Here is a 20,458-nt window from a genome sequence, read left to right on the forward strand (position 1 = left end):
TGGCCTGATACATGCATGGTATGATCCCTGACTTGTCCAGAACTCTGATCAAACAGTCTCATCAGAAATGTGTTTTATCACCACTCTAGACTGTTCCCATACACTTTCCTTCATCACCCTCCACCGACTCTGCTTTATTTTTATCATGGTTCTTATCATAACTGAAATATTATTTGTTAATTTGTCTACTGTGTGTTTACCTCCACTAGATGTAAGCTTCATGAAGGTAAGGGATTTGTCTGTGTTATTCACCCCAAAACCTAGAACACTGCTTGGCATGTAGTAGGTGTTAAGTGAATGCAAACACGAATGTGTACTCAGAGGTTTTAAGCATGGATGACTTAATAAATGAATTACCATGAAAAAATAATAGAAAATTCAGGAAGATAAAGAGGTGATTTAAGGGGAAAACTTTCAAACTTAAGGTGGACTACAACAAGATAGGAACTTGATAAAGATGAAGAGTCACCCGCAAATAGTGGGAGTGAAAGCAATGAAAGTGGGTAAGATCTCCTTCGCTACCTTGATTTACAGACTTACATTTAATTTGACCTTGGGCAGGGGCCCCCGGGTGGCTCAGTCAGTTAAGCATCCAACTCTTGTTCAGCTCAGTCATGAGATCCAGCCCTCCATTGGGCCCCACGCTCAGCGGGGAGTCTGCTCAAGATTCTCCCTCCCCCGCTGTCCCTCCCTCCCCTTGCACATGTGCTCTCTCTAACAAATAAATAAATAAATATCTTTAAAAAAAATAATTCAACCTTGGGCAGTAAGGACACAGATTAGAACCAGTGCCATTTAAACTCTTTGTGCCACTGATTCCTCATCTGTAATAAGATAATTTCTAAGGATAAATTAAGATAATTAAGATGTTTCAGCACCAAGATGGAAACCTTTCCTATGGCATCAGTCTACACCTCACCATAACCTACCATCTTAAAAAGTGGAATGAAAAACACATTCTAGTATATAAGGGAAGAAAAAAAAAAAGACAGAAAATGGAATTTCAAAAACCATAAGCATGACTGGAAAGGTTATCTTGCATATGACCATGAACTTAATCTAAAGCCAATTGCTGGTATATTCTATAAAGATTATTTAAATCTTCCTTCTCTAAAAACTATCCTTTTCCCTTTCCATTCCTTAACGCTCTCCTCACTTACCTTTACCTGTCCTCTATTTCTTTCTTATCCTCCTCAAATTTTTCCTGACTTATCAAAAACTGCTAAACTAAAACTATATTTTTTATCCAAACATGAGTTTAGTTATTTACTATCCTAACCAGAGTGATATTTTAAACATCACTCATTTTCAAAATAAAAATTATTAAAACATTAAAAAGTCTTTTACTTTAACATTGGAAATTATTTACATTTACGTATGTTATTGGTATCAAATTTATCTTACCTGAAATATTTTCTGATTGCCTTTGAGGTTTCACAACAAGTTTCACTCCCCCTCCAAAAACAGCAGCCCACATTCGATTATTTAATGGGTGGGCTGCAAGTCGAAACAATTCATTGGAGGAATTTGTAGCTAGAGCATGTATCAATAAACTTAAGTAAACAGCAACAACAGCTTCACACAACAAAATGTTCAATTTTGGCTGATCTTCATCTTGAGCTGAACTCAAGAGATTAATGAGTGAGCTCACACCTGTTAGGGTATATAATAAGAAGTATATCAGCAGAAAGCTCCAGAAGAAAAAAATCCAAATTTGTAACTTAACCAAAATTATGTATCTATATTATGTAATATATATCATACCCATAATCTGAGCAACAAAATAAATGATAGAAATGGATTCTAGCCTACGGAATGAAATAAGACCCACTGGTTTATACTAATAAATGAGTGAATAAATAAATGAAAAGGAGAGAAAGGAAAGCTCTTCCTCATTTCAATTTCAACTAAAAGTAGAAAGAATGATAGAAAATCAGAAAAAAATCACCATCCAGTAATCCCCACAGTAATATCTGATTCAGACAAGAATCATCACTGGATGCTAAAATTAGTGGGTAAGAGTATAATATTTTACATATCTCTTCAAAAGAAACCTATTAATTCAAAGAAAAAAAACTGCTTAATAAATGAGAAATCTGGCAGAAACTACCTTAACAAGTGGTCAAAGTTAACAGCACCAGTAATGGAACCAGTCGATATCATGTGCCTCTTGATATTCTGCACTAAGGGCACTATCTCTTTTGTGGTATCCTTGCCAAAAATACATAACCTGAGTCTAATATTAAAAAAAGGTCAGGAAAACCCACATTGAAGGACAGTCTAAAAAATAACTGACTAGTACTCTTCAAAATTGTCAAACATGAAAGAAAAAAAAAAAAGGAATGAAGAACTAGTCCATATCAGAGGAGATTCATGAGACATTACAACTAAATGTTACATGGAAGACATGAGTGGGACAACTGGTGAAATTTCTCAAAGATCTACAGGTTAGAAGAACAATATTGTATCAATGTTAAGATGCTGAGTTTGAAAACTGTGCTATGGTTATGTAAGAGAATGTCTATTTTTAGGAAAGACACATTGATATATTTAGATGTAAAAGGGTATCATGTCTGCAACTTACTCTCAAATACTTCAGAAAAAATATATATGTACACACACACAGTGGGGGAGAGAGAGAGCGAGAGAAAGAGAGAAGGATGAATGGTAAAGCAGGTATGGCAAAATGCTAAAATGTGTACAATGTGGGTGAAGGCTATACAAAAATTCTTTGTATGTTTTTGCAACTTTTTGTAAGCCTCATTTATTTCAATAAAAAATTAAAATGAAGGGGCACCTGGGTGGCTCAGTCAGTTAAGCGTCTGCCTTCAGCTCAGGTCATGATCCCAGTGTCCTGGGATCAAGCCCCATGTGGGGCTCCCTGCTCAGCGGGAAGCCTGCTTCTCCTTCTCCCTCGCCCCACTCATGTGCTCTCTCTCTCTCACTCTATCTCAAAGAAATAAAATTTTTAAAAAAAATTAAAATGAAGACAATGTTTCCAGAAACTTATGCATAAGTGAATTTTAAATATACACTTTGAGTTTGTCACTTTTTTCTACTGCCACTCTTCACAACGATCATTAATGAGTAAAGTCAGAGTTATAAATCAAGTAGAGTAAAAACTAAATGACACAGCAGACCAGGAAAAGGTATGAAGAGAGTGGAGAAGGTTTGAAATAACTGATGTGGAGAATGAGAAAGAGAGCTAACCAGGGAAAGAGAAGGGTTGACAGAATAACAGAAGTGCCACAGACCGGTCACTCTTATCCCAACATACAAATTTACACTCGAGAATAATTGTAGCCTCTCTGATACATCTGTGAAAATATCTCTGTGATACTGCTCTCTAATTTAGGATTTCTAAGGATAAGGAAGAGGATGTGCTCACCCTTATGAAAGATGTTAAACCTTGTTTTTTTATGCTGGTCAACAGAGCTGGGTTTTGAAGCCTTAACTTTCTGAGTCTTCAGACAACATTACAGTACTTAAGAATTCCTAATCCATGGCAGAAAACATCATCAAAAACAAACAAATAAAAAACCATTCACCAAAACCACAAAGAACAACAATCAGGAAACCAGTTAGTAACTTTTTAAAATGGAATTGCCAAATAGAAGATTTAAAAAAAATCAAACAAACAAAGCACTTAAAATTCTCACCAGGCCATTGAGCAGGAGAAGAATTTGGTGTTGCATGTTCTTCAATACTTTCTGTCCTCAGTCTTCGGCGATCACTTAAAAGAAGTCCTTGATAAGCCATTCCTGTAAACTGGTTTCCTTCTGTTTGACTGCTAATACAAATAAGGTTCAATTATTTAGCATCCTAACAGAGGTAAAAAGCAATTGCACTTTATATATATTTCTTTTAGATGATTATCATGACATTTAGTCTTTTTTTTTTTCATGTTTCAAGTTTTTATTTAAATTCTAGTTAGTTAAGGGGCTCCTGGCTGGCTCAGTTGGTAGAACATTGACTCTTGATCTCGTGGGTCATGAGTTCGAGCCCCACATGTTGGGCATAGAGATTACTTTAAAAAAAAAAAAAAAGAAAAGAAAAAATTCTAGCTAGTTAACATATATTGTAATACTGGTTTCAGGAATATGACATTTAGTCTTTTTAAAATCTTTTTTAGATGCCACTTAATAATTTAAAATCTTTTCTAAATTCACCAATTTTTATTAAAAAAAAATCTGAGAGTAAGAAGACTACTGTTGGTACTAGACTATATTAGAAAGTTTCAGGGTACTATTTTCTTGAATTTCTTAGCTCTGCAAAGTTGTGTGAGCTTACCCTTGAATTAAAATATGAACTAAAATCTGGAGAATCATATCTTAGAAGTATCTAATCCTAAAGCCAAATGTGCCTCAATATTTATTTCCTTCATCTTTGTGGAGCTGGGGAAAATATAAAAGCAGAAAGTAAAGCTAACTCCCTTAAGAGTCAATCATAGCCTAAGGATGAGAAAATACACATTTTAAAATATTTATTTGGTGCCTTTTTAACCAGTGACTGATATCAAACAAGTTGTCTTTGATCATTAAGATGATCACAGTCAATTAAATAAATTCTTTTTTCCTTATTTACATGTCCAAGTCTTTGTAGTTACTTAGAGGGGGTGTCATTGGACTAAAAGCAGAACACAGGCCATTTTAAGGAAATAATTCCTTTTGCAATATCAAGTCTTCTCACAAAAAGCTGCTGAGGGCGCCTGGGTGGCTCAGTTGGTTAAGTGACTGCCCTCAGCTCAGGTCATGCTCCTGGAGTCCCAGGATTGAGTCCCGCATTGGGCTCCTTGCTCAGCAGGCAGTCTGCTTCTCCCTCTGACCCTCCCCTGTCTCATGTGCTCTCTCTCATTCTCTCTCTAATAAATAAAATCTTTAAAAAAACAAAAGCTGAATTTATAAGAAAAAATATAGACATGTTTAATATAAATTTAATGTGACTCTTTATATTACAAACTTTCATTTATTAATATAATTCATTTAAACCTGGGTCATCTTTCCAAGTGATTCAATTTCTTACTACTTACATTGCTCTCATCATTAAAATGCACAGTATATACTGATAAAGGTAATCTGACCTTTAGGAAAATTTAAACCATTACCTCTCATTGATATCACTTCCAAAGACTTTTATATTATATGTAAATGGGTAAGTAAAACTGATTTCAATAATTCTATGTAAGAAATGTACTTTTTGAGTTTTTTTTTTAAGTATTTCCTCGTTCAAATGAAAACCAGTTAAACAGATAGGAGCTAATCCAATTCTAAAAGAAATGGTTCTTATGGGAAAAAAATAGAAAACTTCATAAGTTATTCTGAAGAGTGAAAAATTCTTTTAAAATAAAAAAAGACAGTGATGATGATAATTTCCCTTTACTGTGTATCATGTTCTATATGCCTCTGTTGTTACTAGGTGACAGCTAAATTAAACAAACCTATTTTATTTCTCATTCTCTCTCATCTATTAGAGTATACATGGCAGTCATATGTTTGAGGATTTTTCTGTCCCTAGGAAACAGAACTTTGATATAACTCTGGAACAGCTGAATGTTTTTGTCATATTAATAACTTAGCATGATTTTTTTTTTTTACCTGTAGCTATGACTGTCACACAGTGCCTGGTAAATTGATGCAGAAAGCGATGCTGCGAGTGAATGAAGTGTGTGCACCTAAAACCAAAACAGCCAGTTACATTTCATACTAACATTTCTATACAACAGTAATATCTTACATATTAGAAAATACCCAGCAAACGAGCATTATCCTAAACAAGACTGGATCCTGAGACTACTAACTCTACTTTAAAACTTCTCACCCAACTTAATATGCATGCCCACAACACAGCTAACTGATTCAGACACATCTTTATCAAATATTTACTTACTGTGAGCCTGAGCAAAGTGCCAATGTTCATCTATTACTGGGACGATTCTACTTGCTAATGGTTAAAGATTCATATTCCAAAAAAGCAGAACCAAAATAAGTATACAATTTTCCAAGCTTTTAAACTGCCTTACAAAATTTCCCTTGATGAAAATAAACACTTGATCTTATCAATAAGAATGAATTAAATGTTTAGCTATATCAATCACTGTGTGAAATGGCTGATTTTTCAGAAAACAAGTAGTTTACTTAGTACTTACGAGTAGTGCATACTCCTAAAATTTTAAATTTAGAAAGTTTAAAAATTATCAATATAAAAACTACATCCTAAAAAAACCCATACTGAATCAACATTTTCAGACTCATAAAATCTTAAATTTTATGGGAACTTAGGAATAGTTTCATCCTCTTTGAAAGCCTTATCCAAATTTCTAGGAACTGGAAATGTTTACTTAGAATTTATATGCATTTAATGCCTTTTCTAAGTGTCCATATTCACCTAACAAATAATTTAAGTAATCTCTCCTGAAACACTAATACAGATTAATTCATGCTATGGATTCCAAGTCTCTAATAGGCTGATGTAACCAGTAAATCATGGGTCCTTCAGAAGAATGCACTACCAGAGGTCAAATGTGCCTTTTAAACAAAAGAAATAAAAAACAAAAAATGTTGGGGACCCGAAATGACATCAGCCACTGGAATTGGAAAAGTGTAGCACGAATACACACAGGCTAGCACAGAGGTAGTCTCGTCAATTCCAAATCCTGCCAAGCTTCTTAGTGTTTTCTTGGGATCTCCCTGTTCTTAAGTTTTCAGCACAGGGCTTTGGGGTTTCATTTGGGGGTAGTTAAGTCTGTCAAAACCCTGATTGCCTCTAATACTGCAGAGCCTCCAACACACACAATCATCAAGGAAACAGTAGTGAGGATACTTTCTCTGGGATATTACTGATCAGTCATGGTTCTCTCAAAGATACTCCCTGAGCTTATATTCTCATAATATCCTGGCATACAGTCATAAACATTTCTAAATTAATGGTTCATTTAAGGGGAATGAGGGATTTAAAGGAATATCAAGAGGCAAGAATACAGTCTAGAAAATTTCATAATCAAGAGTATTTGCCTGTCTCAAATTACTTTTCCATAAAGAGTCTTCCACGATCAGGACTGGGGACGTAGCACATGAAGAGCACTTTGAAATATTTCCTCCAAGTTCAAACCGGAAGACGAGTTTAACATATTTACCTTCTCAATGTGCACAATATCAACTGATCATAAACTTTACATTACCTTCACATCTCCAACACCGGGATGAGGTGGTGTTTTCATCTGAATAATAGTGTAAAGTATATCATGGATGTGATTATTTAGGTATAGTACAGGGTTAGCTATGACTGTTTTTGTTGAAGCAATACTTGCTGAAAGCAGAGGTAGGGTGGTGGGCAATGGAAGTGGAGACTGGAGCTGCTTCACTGTAGTCTCCTGTGGGTTACAGTGGATTATTTTTTTTTCAGAGTAGTTAAAATGGAGGAAAAAAAATCAATTAGCAGTTACATGATAAATATACTGGTGACAACAACTGAATAAAAGCAGTAGGTATTTATTCACTCATTCTATGAAAATATATTGAGCACCCAACAGTATCAGTTGCTCTGCGAGATGCAGAAGATATAAAGATGAGCAGGACACAGCTGTGCTCTCAAGCTGTCAAGCCTACTCATAATCACTAAAGCTCTGATCTCCACAGACCCCTGCAGAGCATAAATATCTGTCCCCCAAGAACGGAGGAGCTGGACATATTTAGGTTAACTAGTAAAAAGAGCTATTAAAATTATTAAAATAACTAAGATTGAAAACAAGAGTGAAATTCGTACCTGCTGTGATTCTTGTAGCAAAAATTTGAGTTCCATCCTTACGGAGGCCAGACCACCACCCTGGGCCCCGTGAAGGCTACAGTAACTAAGAAACACTCTCAGGAGATCTTGGTTTTTCTGTAACCACAATTTTCGTCTTTCTGCATGTTCTCGTTTTGCCTGCAATCTCCGTCTTTCTATTTGGTGGCGCTCATAGGAACCTATATCTGGTTTGTCCATCATTTCTTCCTGGTCCAGAAGATCACTCTCTACCTTGGGATGTGTTTTACTGGCATATTCTTTAATAACTGATTCATGGTTACATATCTCATGCAAGGCAGCAATTTCCTTTTCAAGCCAGTTATAGAGCTGAAATCGGAGTTTTCCACCATCTACTTCATAACCTGTAGCGAGTGTTCTTAGCTCAGTCATAAGGATCTTTAAACAAGCTCTGAATTTTAGTTGCTCAGCAATCACATCAACTTCAGTGTCACCTTCCAGAGAGTCCTCTTCCTGAGGAGTCAATAATACATTAGGGTCTGAGGCTTTCTGATCTTGTCTGTCTGTCTCCCTGGCAACTGTACTTTTCATTATTAAACCAACAGCGTCTTCTTCTTCCTCTTCCTCTAAGGCACTATCATGCTCTTCACCCCAATCAAGATTAAGAGGCTCCTCATCAACTTTTACTATTGGCTGGCTCCAGTCAAACTGTGATGAAGTGACATTAGACCAATCAGTGCCAGAACTTCCATTGTCATCACTCACAGTCTTTGATTCTGAAGGTACATCATCCATCTTTTTAGGAATCGAGTCAGGCTGACCTTTTTTTGAAGGTAAGGCAGATATTTTGGTAACTTTTGGAATTTTGGAGAGTACCTCCAAAGCTAGAACAGGGCATCCAACTTTAAAATGAGCATTTGCAGTGGTAAAGAATAATTTTCTTTCTATAAGGTTAATTTTATCAACAAAGTTTTTTTCAGTTTTGAGACCTAAGGTCGCCAAAGTTCCTTCAGGGGAGGCAAGGTTTCTTCGAATAAGCAAAGGATGAGTTCGAAGGTAGTTGTAGAAACTAAACACCACTGGGTTACAAGATTTGATGGTAACTACAGAATTAAAACATACAATCACAAGGTATTATTATGTTAATTTGCACTTACATTACAAAAGAATAAATATGTCAGCATTTCCTCAAAATAAAGGATACTTAAATATTATTTACATATTTATTTTTAATATTTCTTCTATTTTTTAAATGGAAAGAAAACACCCAAAAAATGTTTAATTGGTTCCCTAAAAAGGGAGGGAAGAATAGGAATGGAGAGGTCAGGAAACAAGCTAGATCTCTCTGAAAATACCTTGGTTTGATATATTTTATTTCAAAGCCATGTTAACATTTTATATAATTTTTTTAAAGATTTTATTTATTTGATAGAGAGAGACAGCAAGAGAGGGAACACAAGCAAGGGGAGTGGGAGAAGGAGAAGCAGGCTTCCCGCGGAGCAGGGAGCCCAATGCAGGGCTCAATCCCAGGACCCCGGGATCGTGACCTGAGCCGAAGGCAGATGCCCAATGACTGAGCCACCCAGGCACCCCACATTTTATATAATTTTAAAAGAACAATTATATTTGAAAAAAAAGCAACAGCAAAATTAAATAAGTGATTCTGTATATCAAGCTGGTAGCATAACCACACAAAGAGGAACTATAAAGTGACTTTAAAATAAGTAATCTGGCTGCACACCCTTACTGGGATATACATAAAAACAAAAATAACTACTCCCCCACAAAAAAGCTTAAACTGTTCTCAGTAATCATGTTGCTGTGAAAAATTTTTGCATCATTATTCTGAAGCTGCCATTACATATAAAATAACAAATATGTTAAGGCTATAAGAATTCAACCTTTTCATTATAAGACACAAATATGAAATCTAAAAAGAAATTTATAATCTATATTGAATTAAAAATTTCAGTGTGAATTTATGAATTCTCAGGTAAAATATATCCTAGCTCCATTCATTAAAACAGCCTAGACACAATGGCCAAACCTATAGCAAATGAGGATCCCTATGCCCAGGCTGTAGTCTCTATTACTCCCCATTAAAAGGAACCAGGATTCTTTGGAAGGATGGCCATTTCCCGGCCTGGGACATGAATTGTACAAGAGGAGCCTGAATCATCATGTCATAACAGAAAGCAAAGCTATCAAGGAATAATATCAAAAAGATTCAAGAACTTGTAGAGGCTCCCACTGGTTAAAAATGAGATAATCTGGACATCCATAATAACCTACAATGGATTCAAACACAAATCTACCTATATTTGAGTTCAAGTAACTCAAATAAATATAAAAGCTAATTAGTTGCCTTGGTAGTATGTTAGTGAACCAAACTACTATTTTGAAAACTGGTAAAGAGAAAGAATCAAACATTTATGTTCCCTTCACTATGTATACTACTGGATTTCAGAGTAATCAAACAGCGAAGGGAGACTGTACTTCTAGAAAAGTATTCCAACTCATAAAGGAAGAATAAAATGACACAATTAGAATATCATCACTTTACAAACATTAATGAAATAAAGGATTTTGCAGTGATCACTGATGGCTGTTAATACAACAAAAGCAAAACAAGAAAACAATATGCATTCCCTGAAAGAAGTACTCCACGCTACCATAAAATATTTCTGCCAAAAATCCAATAAAAGCATCTAGAATCTTAATTGCCAATTTATAGGAAATATAGAGAACATGGGGGAAAAACACATGAAGTGACATAAAAGGGACAAAACAAACAAATTCTAAAAAGTAAGAAGCCACAAAGTAAACAATCTGACTTCTTTAACAAATATATTACAAGGGACAAGAAAAAGGAAGAAGGAAAAACTGTGGATCAAAGTAGACAAAAGAGGGCACCTGGGTGGCTCCGTCGGTGAAGGTCATGATCCCAGGGGGTCCTGGGATTGAGTCTGTTTCTCCTTCTACCCCTCCCCCCTGCTTGTGCTCTCTCTCTCTCTCTCTCAAATAAATCAATAAAATCTTTAAAAAAAAATAAAAAAATAAAGTAGACAAAAGAGGCACCTCAACAAATCATAACATATATGCCTCATCTGAATCTTGACTCAAACAAATTGCCTAAGATTTTATGACACAACCAGGAAAATCTGAACATTGCCCATTGCATGATTACTAATCAAATTTTGTTACAGTGATATGTGTTGTGTTTAAGAGTCCTTACTTTTTGGAGATTCATTGCAAAATATTTACAAAAGAAATGATATGCTGGAATGTGCTTCAAAATAAATCTATGTTGAGAATGGGAAGAGGTAAAAAGAATGGTGTATATATGACACAAAGTTAAGTTGATAACTACTGAAGCCGGGTGATGGATTCAGAGACTTTCAATATATTATTCACTCTTTTATATATATTTGCAGTTTCCACAACTGGAAAAACTAGTTTTTAAAAATTAACCTAGAAAACATTAAGAAATAAAAAGAACCTTCCTTCTATAAAAATGTGCACATTTTATTAAAATCACCTGGGAAACTCAGATACTTATTTTCCTTCTAAAGGTTTTACTTCCTTTCCTTTAAAATTTTTAACATTATTTATTAAAATATTTCTTCTTTATAAAGAATGTAAAAATGGGTCCCTAATCTCTTTATCCATGAAAGTTTTTTTTGCATTTAAAAATAATACATAACAAAAAAATTTTTCAAGTTTTTATTTAAATTCTAGTTAACAAATAGGGTAATATTGGTTTCAGGAATACAATTCAGTGATTCATCACTTACATATAATACCCAGTACTTATCACAAGTGCCCTCCAAGTGTTAATACTCATCACCCAATTATAACTACAGCAAGGACAAAATGCAAAGTAAAAGCTTGGATCTCCCCACACCTATTCCCCAAAGGTAACCAGTAACCAGTCTTCAGTTTTCTTTTTTTTTTTTGAGAGAGTGAGAAAGACATGAGTGGGGGGTGGGGGGGGGAGGCAGAGAATGTTAAGCTGTCTCCACACCCAGCACTGAGCCCAGCACAGGGTTCGATCCCTCAACCCCAAGGTCACAATCTGAGCCAAAATCAAGAGCTGGAGACTTAACTGACTGAGCCACCCAAGCGCCCCTGTATTCAGTTTCTTTTGATTTGTTCCAGAAAACAACAAAGGGAGAGGAAGAAGGAGACTAGACCCAGCAGGTAAACACACACACGTTTGTGACATGCATATGTAAATAAAATGCAACAAGAATCACATTGTTCTGTATCTTACTTGTTTCACTTAATAATACAGCACATATTAACACACTGATCTCCTCATTTTCTAATGGCACACTATTTCTGTAGTATGGATATACTAGAATTCATTTAACTATTCTATTGACAAACACTTAGAATGTTCCATTTTCTAAAAATTATGGCAAAGAGTGCTAATAAATGCCCTCCAGACCCTTTTAAAAAATCTGAATTATTTGGGATAACTAGAAGTAAAGAAAGCTTATCACACAAGAATAAAGGTCCATGCACTAAACCAGTGTGTGCAACAGCCAAAATTCCTACTGAAAAAACAAAACAAAACAAAAAAACACTGGCTGTATGATTATATGGAAAGAGCTATACAATGTGTAAACGTTATGTATGCTTCAGTTTAATATAATTGGTTTTTGTTTTGTATTTTTTCCTAAATAAACATAAGTTCAGAAACAGCCTTTTTTTAATTTTATTTTATTATGTTATGTTAGTCACCATACAATACATCATTAGTTTTTGATGTAGTGATCCACGATTCATTGTTTTCATATAACTCCCAGTGCTCCATGCAGTATGTGCCCTCCTTAATACCCATCACCGGGCTAACGGCCTTCTTTTAAGAAAGAAAAAGAGGGGCACTTGGCTGGCTCAGCCGGTGGAGCGTATGACTCTTTTTGTACGTTTAAGTCCTACCCTGGGTGTAGAAATCACTTAAAAATAAAATCTTAAAAAAAAGAGAGAGAAACCCACAAATGTCCTACCTTGATGTTCGTCATCCTCCTTTGGTGTTTGTTCCAATAATGTGTCCAAAGCTCGGGTATAATCTTTCATTACCCAATAGGCAAGACTACGCAGGAAAGGATCAGGATGTAATCTTTTGCAATCAAATCCTGAGCCATCCTTTTGGCAGCCCAGAATCTTCTGATTTAGGATGGATATATAAGTGGATGAAGTCTCAAATTCAGATTCATATAAACGGGCAATAACCATGGCTAGCTGAATATCTTCCATTTTTTCAAGACATACCTATAAATATTAAGAAATACTTATTTAATGATAACTACTTAGAGATATGAAATATTCCATTGATACCCTGAAATCTACCATTTATATTCTCATAGTGGTGAGGGTGTCCAGAGGTTGAGACGGTAAGTCAAGCAAATGACTGCTTGATAGGAGATTAAGGAATAGCAAGAAGAATAAGAAACTAGAACTTAGCAGCTTCTGGCCTAGAAAGATCATTTATAAAATAAGCATAAGACAAATATCAACATCACCTCAGACTTAGGTCAATTTAAATTAATAATATTCATTTTAAATTAAATATACTTATGACATTTGAATTTGTATATATCAGTTCCTTTTAATTCCCAAATACATTTCCACATAAACATAACTACTACTATTTTAAAAGAACCTTCTAATTAAATCACAACGTATGAAATAAAGTCACATATTCTATTTCTACTCTCTGTAAGTTTATATTCTAATGTAATTACTCATATAGAGAATTTGACGTCATTTCACGCAATAAAAGCCTCTCTCAATCAACATTTTTCTTCTTCTCCTGATTATCTTCTAGGTTAAACTTCCCATTTCAAAATCATAAATATTTGTTATTTTAAAAAATCATACAACAGAAATAATTTTGAAAATATGACTAATTCTAAATGTAGAGAATTTCTTTTTGTTGGATATTTCCTATTTCTTCTAAAATGTATTATTTCCAATTATTTCTATTATTCCTTCACTGGTTTGGATTGTTCATAATGACAGTAAGTATCGAGGAGGAAGATCTCATAAACAGTAACATTCATAATTTCTCTCGTTTTTTAAAGATTTATTTATGAGAGAGAACAAGTGAGCCGGGGTGGGGGTGTCAGAGGGAGAAGGAGAAAGAGAATCTCAAGCCAACTCTCTGTTGAGCATGGAGCCTAACGCAGGGCTCCATGTCAGCACTTGAGATCATGACCTGAACCTAAATCAAGAGTTGGACGCTCAACCGACTTAGCCACCCAGGTGTCCCCATAGTTTCTCTCTTAATCAGCTGCCAGGCGTATATATCAAAAAATGCAAAGTTTTACCTCTTCACATTCATTTCCAATACCTAAGACAACTATATTACAAAACAATACAAACAGCAATTTCAGTTCCTTATCTATGAATTTCATTTAGAAAAAAAGAACTTAAAGCAGCTGTCTACTCCAGAGAAGGAGGTTGTGACCTATACACACTTCAAATAGTTCAGAATCATAAGATGGCTAGGAAGAAAATACTCATAAGCCATTTTTTGCCATTTTTTGATACATATATACTTGAAATGCAATATTCCCTATAGAAAAGTTTTGGTTTATGTTTCACACCTGAATTGATTTATAATTTCGTTTATCACCACACCACTATTTAAGTTCAGTGACCTCTGTAGTTATTCTCTGTCCTTATAAACATAGGACAGAAAATTACAGTCTAACTGAACATAATTTAAAAAAGGCAATTCAGTATGTAGAATTATGTTGTAATGAACTTTACAAATCTGTAACCTAATTTACTGCACACAAGTTTTCTGATTTAAAAAAATTTAATTAATAATGCAAGTAATAAAATAAATTTCAGTATTACACACTGAAAAAAAAAATTACAGTCTACTCTACATTTTCAGGTTTTCAATCTCCTACAAGTATCTCACAGCATATTTTCTTGTACCTCTATGGCATCTTTCAATGAACCAGCTAACAGGAAAAAAGCAGCAGATTGTTCAAAGCGTTGTTTTCCAAGTAAAGAGAAAGCATTTTTCAAAGCGGCTTTACGCCATCTATCTTCATTAAAGTTGTGGCTGAAAAATGTTGTCATCTTTTCATCATGCTGTGACCTGGGAACCAGAACACAAGTATGAGTGGTTAAGGGAAATCTAAAATATTGTGAACTCTTTGCAGAATATGTGAAAATAACCTCAAACATCCATCTGAAATAATAACTTCAGTGATAGGTATCTGTTACCAAGCTTCTCTTCACTTCTAATAAGGAAAGCTCAAAGTCCCTGTATATACATAAACAGGACACATTGTTTACTTTTCAAAGTGCTTTTATCAGCTTTTTTTTTTAACAACATCCCACCCTTTAGGTTAAGCTGAACCAATATTATACCCATTTTTTGCAGATAAAGGAACCAAGATAGAAAAAGTAAGCTGATCTGATCACACTCATATATCTAAGTGCTTTCAAAAGCATTAGCATCAGAAGATTTGCAGTACAATCTTCATTCTGCTAAATTCACGTTCATTGTTGAGGCAATTTACCTAAACAGACCCCACACTACTGCTTTCTTCTTCATTGAAAGGTAGAATAACGCAGAATCCAAGGCATCATTGTTCCTCTGAAAAGATGCTTTGGCAACCTAAATGGTAAATAAAATATTCTATTAAATTAACTATTTGATAAAAGAATTACAACCAATTAACCAACAATTAATGCTTCCCTGCTCTTACATGGCTGATGGTAACCATGGAGATGAGAAAAGTTGGCTCTATTCCACGATCTCCAGTAGCTTATAATATATGCTCTGAGAGACAACCATTTGTACTCCAGTAATTATAATAAAAATAATAATAGCAACTAGCAATTTTACTGATTACTTCCGTGTACTAGGCACCAGTCTAAGTGCCTTTTATTTATCTTATTACATCCACAATCCATGAGGATTATCCCCATTTTACATAGGCAGCAACGGAGACACAGAGAAGTTAAGTGAACTGCCTAATGTCACACAGTAAGGGGTGGAAAAGGTATTAGAACCCAGGTAGTAATAAAACTGTCACCCATACAAAACAAAAAACAAGGCAGAATATTCAATAGATGTGACCTCTTTCTTGAAAATTACATGTTACACTTTTTTTTTAAGATTTTATTTATTTATTTGACAGAGAGAGACACAGTGAGAGAGGGAATACAAGCAGGGGTAGTGGAAAAGGGAGAAGCAGGCTTCCTGCAGAGTAGGGAGCCTGATGCGGGGCTTGATCCCAGGACCCTGGGATCATGACCTGAGCCAAAGGCAGACGCTTAACGACTGAACCATCCAGGTGTCCCAAATGTTACATTTCTTAATGTTTTGTAAAAGCTAAAATGCTAACTTCCATAGTTGATGTGATTTCACAATTTAAAGCTCTCTCAACTCATACTGATACAGACATCTGTGAATAAATATCAATTGTATATACACACATTTACTACAGACAAAAATAAGTGCTCCGGTGTTTTTTAAACGTACTTTTAAAAAAAAACACATTCTTTTTTGGTATTTTTCCAATCAAATTTTGACAATTCTAAAGGACTGACAGACACCCTCTTTCTGGCATGTAATTCAAATACAGAAGGTTGAATCTCCATTATTTTCAAGAGCTTATAAATTTCAGTTCTTAGAAATTCCATGAAAAAGAGTCTTAATGAGCACATGACTGATAATCTCCTCGGAGCTTACAGCCAAAGTTGCTGAATTCATGCAGAATTAATCAACTCAGGATTAAGTTTAAAAATTAAGCCAGTAACATTATTGTACATAATTATATTATTTTGAACATAATTACTATACAGACCACATCTTAATTTTTCAGAGACACTTAGATAAATTCTGCAAATCACTAAGTTGAGAGATATAACAATAAAAAACAACAGCCGTTTTATTAGCTCACATTGACTGATGGTGAAGCAAGAAACTACCAAGGCATGGGAGAGGTGGAAATTGCATCATGAAAATGTTGTATTCTCAATACTTATTTATTTTTCTTCTCCCTTTTTAGTATTTTCTCTGACTTCAATCATTTAACTTAGTATTTTGATGTTTAATAATTTTTAGAGAAATTTTTATTCATTTTTAGCTTATACATCTCAAGGCAAAAAATTCACATACCCCTTTGATGCAATTTTAAGAGATACATTTCTTGTGGAAATAAATCATATGTAAATATCAGAAATAATTATATGACAAAACCGATTGTTGACAAGAAATTAAAGAGATCTTTGTAGACAACATCTGAAACATTTCAGAGAATATATGTCTTCTTTTTTCCATTGTTTTAGAATATAAAAATTTAATGTAGATACTGTGTTATTTACATGCTATAACAATTAACTTTCCCTATACACCAGAAACTACATTACTTGGTTGGTGTGAGAATAAATTCCTTCTTACATTTGTGCCTATTTTGAGGAGAGAAACACTGATTATCTTATTGGCAACTTTACATGTACAGGAAAATAACATTTCTGTGTTTCAATTTCAAACTGATCTGAGGGCCACGATGAACATAAGAATCTCAGGATACTAACTGAGATGAAGATGGCGCATCCCTAACCACCCTCAACCTACCAAATGAAAATACGCCTGGGGGATATACGTTTTAAGTAAGTTTGCATGGTGATTCTTCCGTCACTAAAATTTGATGACTACTACTGTAGAGGAATGAATTCCTCTTGGGAGAAATAAATCTATACTTCACAAATGTAGTATCATTAATTGTACTTGTGGGAATTTCAATGAGCTCCTACAAGTAAACAATATGAGAATTCCACCTTTCTAACCCCAGTAGAGTAGAAAGGGCAGAGACTCAGTCTAACACTTAACTTGGAGCTTGGGCGGGTTACCTAACCTCTCTAGCCCTAGTCCATCAGGTAGAGATGGAGATGGTAATGCAGGGCTGATAGGATGATTTTTTTTCCCAAAGGTTTTACTTATTTATTTGACAGAGAGAGAAAGAGAGCACAAGCAGGGTGAGAGGCAGGCAGAGGGAGAAGCAGGCTCCCCGCTGAGCAGGGAGCCCGATGCAGGGCTTGATCCCAGGACTCTGGGATCATGACCTGAGCCGAAAGCAGATGCTTAACCGACTGAGCCACCCAGGTGCCCCCAATAAGATGATTATATGCAATAATTTACGAAAAGCAACCAGCACCAACCTGGCACACAGCAGGTGCTCAATAATGGTTTGTTTCTGCAACACTGAAAGAACTTTCAGCTTCCAGTAACAATTGAACAATTTTTTTTCTTAAGGGAACCTACCAGAAAACAGATTCCAAAAGCCTGTCTTAAAAAATTTTATAGCGTGTTTAATTTGCTGCCACAGATACATTCTTCAAGTGCACAAAAATCAAAACCTTTTATTGAATGGTATTTTAAGTGTACAAAGGAAGTTTGCTATTTATTAACCTAGCCATACAGAGAATCCTTTATATAAAAAGAACTTTTATATCTATAATGTACATACCTGATAAGAACTTAAGCTTGCTTTCTAATTTAGATTTTTGTGTTTTCTTTTGTAAATATTGTTATTGAAGTATAGTTGACATACAATGTTAAAATAGTTTTGGGTGTATAACAGTGATTTGACAATACTATACATTATGCAATGCTCACCATAGTAAGTGCTGTCACCATCTGTCACGATACAGTGTTATTACAATCTTACTGACTATATTCCCTGTGCTGTACTTTTCATATCCATGACAAACTTCCAGTTACTAAAAAAAAGATTTTGAATTTTCTCAAACTATGACACACCTCAACTGAGAGCAGAAAATAAGCAATTCCATAAATATTATAAAGTCAGTATATATGCAAAAGGCAATTGATATACTACAAAAACATTTTATAAAGGTCAAGTTTTTGGAATCTCCAAAAATTTTTATTTAAGAAATTCTCAAGATCTCAAGATGTAAAAACTAATTCCCCACTACAGATTTTCTGGAAGATAATATCTTTTAAATAGTATCTTTAAGATTTTTTTTAACTTAAGCATCCAATTAAGTAAAATTACCTTTTCAATGCATCTTCGAAGAGTGTTAATATTCCTGACCCACCAACCTATTCCCATAGCTCTTAACTCAGACCACTGAGGGTCCCCTCTCTGAATTGCCGGAATCATATTAATCAGTTCTTCTTCAGCCTCAGAATGAAAAGCCCAGGCAAAATGGCAGGTAGACACACCTAAATTAGAAATACAAAATAATAACCTTCAGAACTATGTCAAAAAAAGACCAAAAATAATTTTTCACATAGTCATGTAATTATTCATTCATTCTGGAAAGAACTTTCAAGCAGAAAAAACAGGGTAAAAGGACGTCTTTCATCATTCGGGATTTTACACTATAAACTTTTAAATATAAGAGCAATGGCAGAATACATAAAGCCAAAAATCTCTATCTTTTTTCCAAAGTATTTGCTTTTTTTCTCTGCAAAAATAAGGACACTAAAACTTAATCACTGGAAAGATATTTGAACATCGAGTCATTTATACGTACACACACCAAACTTATCAACAGTGAAAGCTCTGGTCAAGTCAAAATATCTTGGTCTGTGTCCTTGGGTATTTTTTCACAGCAAGCCACTTGCTTGCAGACCCCATCCTTTAGCACTGAATACTGAAAACTGCCCCATTCATCCCTCTGGCCAAGGAGCTAAATATCATTTCACAGTAAGGTCTCACCTTCAAGAGAGTTGCAGGGAATAACAACAGTCAGGAGATATATTCCTCTGCCTTCTGCACCCTGGTTAAAAGCAGCTTAAAGCTGCCTAATACTGATGGTATATGGCAAACTCTTTTTGTCCTGATAGAAGACTGACAGGGATCTAGGCTGTATTTAGAGGCAACACCATCAGACTTGGGAGTACAAGGGAGTTTATCAACAGTTTAACTACTGAGAACACTTTATTCCACTTAGAGCAGGTGAAGAGGAAACACGAGGGAAATGACGCACACAAATTGATGACAGATAGTGGGAAGCCAGGAAAAATTCCCAGAGCAGCCTAGAAAAGAAGCCAGACTGGTGAAAGTAGCCATCTGTAAGGACCCATTTTGGAGCTCATGTCTGAAGTCAATGATAGTCACATTACAGCCCAGGCTTCTCAATGCTAGAAAACCATCAATGTTACTAAGTATAATTTTTTTCATTGACAACTACTATATAGACTTCCAATATAGTTTAAAACTTTTCTAATCATTACTGCTTCACAATATTTCCTTTAAAAAGTATAAAAAGAAAAAACTATTATGACCATTTTTAATAATAATCTTAAATCTTTTAAATTTCCCATTGCTAACATTTATATACAACTGTGCTTGAAATCACAGCACACACACAAAAAATCAATGCAACAAGCCTTTGACTTGCTGACACCATAAATTTACGGGAAAATGGTCAAAATTTAATAACACCAATTTGTAGTTTTTCAGAACCTAAAAGGCAGATTAATTTTTAAATCTCTGCCTGATTTGAGAAATAAACACTACAACAAATAACTGACACTTTGCTTTAGAAGCTGCTATTACATAGCAATGCACACAGTATACCTTTGCTAATAGCAAATTTATAATACAAAGAATAATGTAAAATATATTACATTTTATACCCTTAAATGAAATGTGATTAATTAAATTTTTGGTATGATTAAGTGGAAACAAAAAACACAGGGATGTCAGGG

General features: G+C 34.7%; 1 protein-coding gene across 7 annotated transcripts in view; it reads right to left on the reverse strand.

Moving 5' to 3' along the window:
• DMXL2 (Dmx like 2) overlaps positions 1 to 20,458 on the reverse strand; it is a 140,242-nt gene that overhangs the window by 18,121 nt on the left and 101,663 nt on the right. For 4 of the 7 annotated variants that reach the window (XM_081831078.1, XM_081831076.1, XM_006733305.3 and 1 more), the window contains exons 20-28: positions 18,795 to 18,964; positions 15,288 to 15,385; positions 14,695 to 14,860; positions 12,753 to 13,017; positions 7,762 to 8,843; positions 7,178 to 7,369; positions 5,595 to 5,671; positions 3,660 to 3,790; positions 1,405 to 1,653 (exon numbers count right to left, since the gene is read on the reverse strand). In XM_081831078.1, coding sequence (XP_081687204.1) covers positions 1,405 to 1,653; positions 3,660 to 3,790; positions 5,595 to 5,671; positions 7,178 to 7,369; positions 7,762 to 8,843; positions 12,753 to 13,017; positions 14,695 to 14,860; positions 15,288 to 15,385; positions 18,795 to 18,964 — 2,430 coding nt within the window. The remainder of the gene's footprint in view (positions 1 to 1,404; positions 1,654 to 3,659; positions 3,791 to 5,594; positions 5,672 to 7,177; positions 7,370 to 7,761; positions 8,844 to 12,752; positions 13,018 to 14,694; positions 14,861 to 15,287; positions 15,386 to 18,794; positions 18,965 to 20,458) is intronic. The other 3 variants (XM_081831077.1, XM_031028133.2, XM_006733307.3) reach the window with 1 other exon arrangement.

The sequence above is a fragment of the Leptonychotes weddellii genome, chromosome 9, assembly GCF_054177405.1.
Source record: "Leptonychotes weddellii isolate Sample4059 chromosome 9, ASM5417740v2, whole genome shotgun sequence".
Classification (NCBI taxonomy): Eukaryota; Metazoa; Chordata; class Mammalia; order Carnivora; family Phocidae; genus Leptonychotes; species Leptonychotes weddellii.